We start from the raw sequence: 7,369 nt of genomic DNA, 5'->3' as shown, positions 1-7,369 counted from the left end.
GGCCATTTAGTCCAACATTCCCATTTTCAATCTAGGAAAACTGAGGCTGGGTAAGCCAAGTGACTTGCCTAAGGTGTTTAAAGGGTAACATTTAAACTATGGTCCTCTGACTCTTGAGTCTGGATTCTTTCACTGGGTCCAAAGCCCACTGAGGGTTGGGGCAGTGATAAGAAGGGAATGTATCAAACCTTTTTAAAGCACTCAGAAGAAAACAAAGAAGTTGTGTAAGAGATCCAGAAGTAAGGCATAATGGCATTATCATGTTAAAGATAACAGATACTTTCAAATGGGGCAGCTAGGTGGTGCTGCAGTGGATAGAGCGCTAGCCATGGAGCCAGATGACTTCAAATGAGCTTTGTGACCCTGGGCAAGTCATTTAACCCTGTTTGCCTCAGTTTCCTCATCTGTAAAATGAGTTGGAGAAGGAAATGGCCAACCCCTCCAGCATCTCTGCAAAGAAAACCCCAATGGGGACATATAGAGTTGGACATGACCGAAACAGCTGCAAATATACACCAAGCTGGGTAGAACTGAGATTTATGGCTTCCTATGTATAATACAAGAATTCCAAATTTTATTTCGATCTCTGTAATCTTGTAGCTTTCATTAAAATCTTCCAGAAACACAAACTATGAAAGGAAGTGAATTCTAGAGTTTTCCGAGTAGATGTACATAAGAAACAAAATGGGTTAATTTTCATAAAGAAAACTTTATTGTGTTCACAACATTTTAGTATCATAAAGTCATTAAATGTGAATTTTTTTTCACTAAATACTACAACTGTGGGAATATTTAAATAGGAAAATAGTTATTTACCAAATATTCCCTTTGCTTTCTTGACAAGCTTTTCAAACCCATTCAGGTTACACGTACTCTGATATGTGGAAACGCTTGTCTTTAGGTTCATAATAAAAAAGAAAATTGTCAGACGACACAAAGGGGGAGTGAGTACCAGTTTATGGCATTTATAACAATCCCCCATCCCGACTCCTTGTGTCCCGGAAGTGGTTCCCTTCCCACACAATGCCCTCCCCCCAAGTTCTTCAAAAACACTTGGAAGACCATTCCACAGAGCCTGCTCAGCAAGCCAGGCAAGTCCATCAGTCAGTTCATGGGTTGATGTTGACGATGCTCTGGAAAGAAAAAGGGGGTTGTAAGAGCTGAGCCAAAGGAGTCAGAGTTAGACCTAGGGGGAGACTCACAGGGAGAGAGGAAAACACAAGGTAAGTGAAGGTAGAGGTAAGGTCAGAGACCAGATCCTGGCCCCAATGGGGTTTCGGGAGCATCAGAAACTAGGGTAAGAAACTGGAAGCCAAAGTAGAAAAGGACTGGGCTTTTGAGGTGAAGAGGGAACTGTTGAGCCTTCAAGCCAGAAGCCATCATCCACCAAGAAAGCCTAGATTATTATGTTCTTATGAAGAATAATAATAATAAATACTATAGCTAATATTTATATAGTGCTTACTATGAGTCAGGCACTGTGCTAAGCTCTTTATAATTATTATCTCACCTGACCACAATAGCCCCAGGAGGTAAGTGCAATTATTATCCCCATTTTACAGTTGAGGAAACTGAGGTTAAGTGAGTTGCCCAGAGTCACACATTTAGAGTGTCTGAGGTCAGATTTGAATTCTGTTCTGGGTGTTCCAAAGACTGAGAGCCATCTCTCCTAATTCTGTCCTCAGGAGCTGAGCAGTTGGGGAAGGACGGAGGGTCCATGTCCTTCCTCAAGGGAGGAAGGGACAGCTGATGGAGAGGGATTGCATGGCCTGTTCTCTCCTCTCCCTCATCTCAGACAGCAGATAGAGGAGGGGGGCTTTTTGCTCATCTGTAAAGAGCTGAAGTGTCATTTTGGGAGCAGAGTGAGGGAGAGGGGGACAGAGCAGGGGCCTTTATACCAGGAATAAGAAGCAGACTCACCTCCACCTTGGGAAGAACAGACCCTCTCCCCAGAGACCCCAATGCTTAGCAGTGATTGGATAAGGGACAGGGAATCAAAAAAGACAGGGAAAGATGTAAGCCTTGTAAGATCTGTGGGGGACAAGGATTGCCTGACTTTTGTATTTCTATCCCCTATACCTGGCATGGGAGCTGGCACATAGTAGGAACTTAATAAGTAAAGAATTGATTGAAATTCTCTCTGGATGCCAAAGGGACCCTGATACTAGGGCGAAGGAAAGAGGTTCTTAGCTGCCAGGAAAGTAGGGAAAGGTCCAGTCTGTCCACTCTGTCCTCCATGGCTCAGTGATGAGAACGGAACCCAAGTGGTTTTGTCTCCCCATTCATCGTGACCTTAGGAGACTGTGGCACGTGAGGGAAGGATCCATAGCAATAGCCCAAAACCAAGAGCAGAAGAATAAGGATAAAAGCTCTCCCTTGGTGAATGATGGGGAGGGGAGACAGGGGGACCCTCTACCCAAAAGCCATTTCGATGAAACAGAAAATCAAAGGGTAGTGACGGCACTTACTCTCCACAGGGCTGGCAAGTTGATGAAGGGCATGTTGACCGAGGCCTAGAAGTTCAAGAAAGCAAGAGTTTAGCCCCCAGCTCTTCCTCCTCCTCCCTCTTCTGCCGCTTGACCCCCTTCTCCTCCTCAGGACCCTTTGCCTTTCCCTCCCTGCTTCCAGAGTTTGTGAGAAAGAGCTTACCCCAGAGTTCAAGGGTGTGACTCCTGCCCCGCTGCCGCCAGCTCCTTGGTGAGCTCCCTGAGGGTAAGATCCAGATCACATTAGGGTCCCTTAGCCTCCTAGGGGTCCCCAACCTTTCCTAGAACCCCTTCTCCATTCAGGGGAAGCTGGGGTAGACAAAGACTTTGTACCAAGTCAGGCTGGTACTACCGGAGAGGTTGGGGAGGGGGCTTCTCTTAGAGTTCAGAAGAGAGGTTCCCCTCAGGTTCCCTGATGCTCTTCTACTTTGGGCTTTAAAAAGGCGTTCCAGGTAGAAGGGCGAATGAAGACAGTGGCCATACACCAGGACCCAACGTTGATTTCAAGCCCAATTCAGCTGCAAAGATCTCAGCCCCAAGACCATGTCCTTCTTTAACCCTGGCCCTCAGCTTTCGATTCCCAGACCCCTGACCCACATCCCCAGTCCCGCTGCTGCCGGACCTCACAACCAGCTCCAACTCTCTCCCAATCCCAGCCCTGTCCCTCTCTTTCTTAATCCCACATTCTGAGTCAGGGCTGTCTCTCACCCAGAGCCCTGCCCCACCCCCTCCTCCACTCCTGGCCTCCTGCCTGGTGGCCGAGCCAGGTCCGCCCCAAGATGCTGTCACCACCTCGTTAATCCCAATGGCTGTCACCTGACATGCTGAATCCCTCTCTCCCTCGTCCTCAATAACTACGCCTTTGTTAGCTTTCCCCTCAGCCCAGCCACCGTCCTCCCTCCCTCCCCCTAGGAAGTCCTCCCTGATGGATGCAGCTCTTTCTTCTCTTCACAGACAGAACCTGTCTGTGTCATGTTGTGTAATTATGGATGTCACACCTGTGTTTTCTGGCTCGCCCATTAGACCTTGCTAACTTCTTAACTGGGTCGGCAGCTCCATGAAGGCAAGACCACCTGGTCACCTCCCTCTGAGCCCCGAACCCAGAGCAGCTTCTGTCACCGGCTGAAGGGAGCCGGGAAGGCACCCAGTACAGGCTTTGTGGAAGGGGGCAATCTTCGGGGTTGGGGTTACTTGCTTCTACAACCCAATCAAACTTCTCCCTGTTCTCTCCCAGCTTCTCAGGGCACAGTCTCAGTTCCTCCTTTGACTCTCACTCTGTACTTTGTATTCCTACTGGCAGAATGTAAGCTCCTTGAGGGCAGGAATTATATTATTTTAAAAACTTTGAACCCATCGCCAATGCTTTGTATATAACTGGCATTCCATAAATGGCACTGGGGAGAGAAAGATGGGAATCTACTTGGTTCTACAAACCCATAGGAGGTTAAGGGGAGGGGAGGTAATAGAAGGGTAACCCTCTAGCCCTTCCTGCCCTTCACCAGAAGAAGCAACCATGCCAGTTCTCCCAATCTGTCCAATGTTTAACTTCTCCTTCCCTCAGCTGCCCCAGAACCCCAATTTTCCCCACCCTTGTTCACCTACATTCAGCAGCTGGTTGGCCTCCTTGCCGGCTTGGTTGACCCCATGGTGGACATCCTCCTTGACTTTCTCCAGTTCTTTCCCAGCTTGCCCAGCAGCATGGTTGACCCCTTGGTTAACCTTTTCTATCTCCTTCTCTGCCTGTCCAGCAGCATGGTTGACCCCTTGGCCAAACTTGTTCACCTCCTTCCCTGCTTGCCCAGCAGCATGGTTGACCCCTTGGTTAACCTTCTCTATCTCCTTCCCTGCTTGCCCAGCAGCATGGTTGACCCCTTGGTTAAATTTGTCTGCCTCCTTCCCAGCCTGCCCAAAAGCACTGTTGACCCCTTGGCCAAATCTGTCCACCTCCTTCCCTGCTTGTCCAGCAGCATGGTTGGCTCCTTGACCAAACTTCTCTACCTCCTTCCCAGCCTGACCAGCAGCATGGTTGACTCCCTGATTAAACTTGTCCACTTCCTTTCCAGCTTGCCCGAAAGCATTGTTAACCCCTTGGCCAAATCTGTCCACCTCCTTCCCAGCCTGCCCAGCAGCATGGTTGACCCCTTGGCCAAATCTGTCCACTTCCTTCCCAGCCTGCCCAGCAGCATGGTTGACCCCTTGGCCAAATCTGTCCACTTCCTTCCCGGCCTGCCCAAAAGCATTGTTGACCCCTTGGCCAAATCTGTCCACTTCCTTCCCAGCCTGCCCAGCAGCATGATTGACCCCTTGGCCAAATCTGCCCACTTCCTTCCCGGCCTGCCCAAAAGCATTGTTGACCCCTTGGCCAAATCTGTCCACTTCCTTCCCGGCCTGCCCAGCAGAATAATTGATCCCTTCGTCCAACTTCTCCACCTCCTTCCCGGCCTGCCCAGCAGCATGGTTGACCCCTTGGCCAAACTTCTCTACCTCCTTCCCGGCCTGCCCGACAGCATGACTCGCATCGTGGATGCCCTTGTCCACCTCCTTCCCGGCGTTGTTGAGCCCTTGGTTGGCGCCGTGGATCACTTTTTCTGCCTCCTTGCCTGCCTGCCCAGAAGCATGATTAACTCCGTGGGCCAGTTGGTCCAGGCTGTGGTTGATCCCTTGGACACCTTTGTCTACCTCCCTGCTAGCCTCCTTCCCAATGCTGCTAAGGCCGTTGAACACTTTCTCTACTTCTCTGCCAGCTTGAGTGATCCCATGATTGATGCCATCCAGGGCCTTGCCCACCTCCCTTTCAGCATTGCTCAGCCCATGGTTGATGCCCTCAATGACCTTCCCAAAGGGGTCATTTTCAGCTGTCCAGCCGGGCAAGGCCCCCAACAGCAGGAGGAAGGAGCAAGTGGAGACTAGGGTGGCAGGCTGCATGGTGGCAGGTGCTGGGATATAGAGAGGAGCTTGTGAGACTAGGCTGCTATTTATCCTCCCGCCTTCCCCTCCCTCCTCCACTCCCCCATGACTCAGCTGCCCCATGAGACAGTTGCTGGTCCCCATTGAAGGGTGGTGTTTCCCAGGGAGATTTCAGGTTGAGCAATGGGAAGGAGGAGGGGGAGGGGTGAGTCACAACGCAAGAGGTCCCAAGCATCCAAGATATTGACCCAGCAAGGGTCCCTCCACCCCTGGACCCAAATGTCTGACCTTCCAACCTCCGCCTCTTCTCATTCCCTCCCACAACCCAGACATCTTGTCTCTCCTGTTGGTTCCTGATTCTTTCTCCCACTTTCAGTCCCCCTCCCCTCCTAGGATCCAGGTACTTCACTCCCTCTAGCATTTTGTCTCCTCCCTAGGACCCAGATTCTTGGTCTTTGAGCCCCCACCCTTCCCATTACCTGCCCGTGACAGTCATCCTGTTCTCCTCCCAGGACCTAGGCATCTTGTTCCCCTCCCAGTCTTAAGTATCCCGACCCACCAGGCCCCAGATATTCCAGATCTCCCCCCAGTCTCCAATTTCCAACCAAACTCTCCAATTTCTAAGTAGTGGGAAAAACTGATAGAGGCCAGGAGGGTCCTGGGGGGCTAGAAGGAGCCATGAGAGGTACAAGGGAAGATTCAGGAGAAGCCGAGATAAATGGCAGCCTCTATCTTATCAAAGGGGGGGAAAGATGGAGGTCGGACAGCCAGGTTCCCAGAAGCAAGGTCTTTTGAGGGTAGTGGGAGAGGGGGCTCACGTAGTAGAACATGAATGCCATTCCCTTGCCAGAACTCAGGCATCCTGCCTCCCAACCCTAGGGCAAGGGCAGGAGAGCTGATTTTGATCAACCTGAGAGCAGACGCAGTGTCTCCTGAAAATCCGGTTGGGGTGCCCATGGGGAGGGGCTAGAAACTTGGGGTAACAGGAGGATGTCAGAGCAGAACTGGGCTGGGGGCCAGCGAGCCCAAATTTCCTGTTCTCCTGTTCTGCCTTCTCTAGCTCCTTCCCAAGAAGTCAGGGCTTGTTAGGGAGTGAGATTAACTGGACAGGTCAAGAAGAGATCTGGGAAATGGGAGCACGCCGAGGCTCCGGGGCGTAAGTGACCCTGGGAGTGAGGAGGTGGCCAGAGCCAGTCCCGGCGGGCGCAAGGGGCTGCGGGGCTTTGTGCAAGCTCAGGGACTCCGGGAGCTGCCCCATCCAAGCTCGGGGCTGCAAGTTTTAAGGACAAGGCAAGTGCAATTCAGGAGTGGAAAGCAAGTCTCGGAACTGGAGACGAGGAAGGGGGACTTCATTTTTGGTGGGAAGTCCAGGGGAGTGAGTCAGGGGGGGACGGAGGCACAGGGTGTGAGCCGCGGAGGTGGGGCAGCTATGTGCGTGGGGTAGGCAGCTGTGTTTACTGTTCACGTGTCTGCATGATATGTCCAAACAAAAGCAGCAGAACCCCCCCCCACCCCCCCTCCCCGCCTCCCAGCATTCAAGCGGCCAGCACCCCGGCTCTTCCCAAGAAACCCTGTCGTCCTCCTGGCACCTCAGCCACCTGTCACTCCCACTTCCAACTTGGTGATGTAGCCTTTTCACTTATGTCAGTTTTCTCAGGAGACATTTTCCTAATTTCATCACCTCGAGATCTAGAGCCGCTTTCAATGAGAGGAGACAGTTCCAGGTGTGGCTTTGCTGTTCCTGACGGATGGCTGAGGGGGAGAGTGGAGTGTTGTCCATGCTGTCTCGTGTGACCTCTAGCTAGGGAGACCACAAAGAGTAGAAAGCATTTGGGTTGGGGTGGGGGGGAAGGAGAAATCAGTACCTTGGGGGACTTTCCAGAAATATGAGGTGGAAGTGTTTCCTTAAGTTGGTCCTTTTTCTTCTCCCTCCAACACTCCATTTGTCTCTTATTAGCCACTCCCATTTCCCTTAC

The 7,369-nt window shown here is 51.4% G+C and overlaps 1 protein-coding gene across 1 annotated transcript; it reads right to left on the bottom strand.

The window, feature by feature from the left end:
• Positions 1-689: 689 nt before the first annotated feature.
• On the bottom strand, positions 690-5,458 carry SBSN (suprabasin). The gene is made up of 4 exons (XM_012545677.3): positions 4,089-5,458; positions 2,650-2,706; positions 2,469-2,513; positions 690-1,133 (listed from the first exon to the last, which is right to left on the bottom strand). Exons 1-4 carry the CDS (start codon positions 5,409-5,411, stop codon positions 1,110-1,112), a joined length of 1,449 nt encoding a protein of 482 aa, XP_012401131.2. The 5' UTR covers positions 5,412-5,458; the 3' UTR covers positions 690-1,109.
• Between the last annotated feature and the right edge of the window lie 1,911 nt (positions 5,459-7,369).

Source organism: Sarcophilus harrisii, chromosome 3 (genome assembly GCF_902635505.1).
Source record: "Sarcophilus harrisii chromosome 3, mSarHar1.11, whole genome shotgun sequence".
Taxonomy (NCBI): Eukaryota; Metazoa; Chordata; class Mammalia; order Dasyuromorphia; family Dasyuridae; genus Sarcophilus; species Sarcophilus harrisii.
The sequence above is the reverse complement of the archived record's forward strand: the minus strand, read 5'-3'. Positions and strand labels throughout refer to the sequence as shown.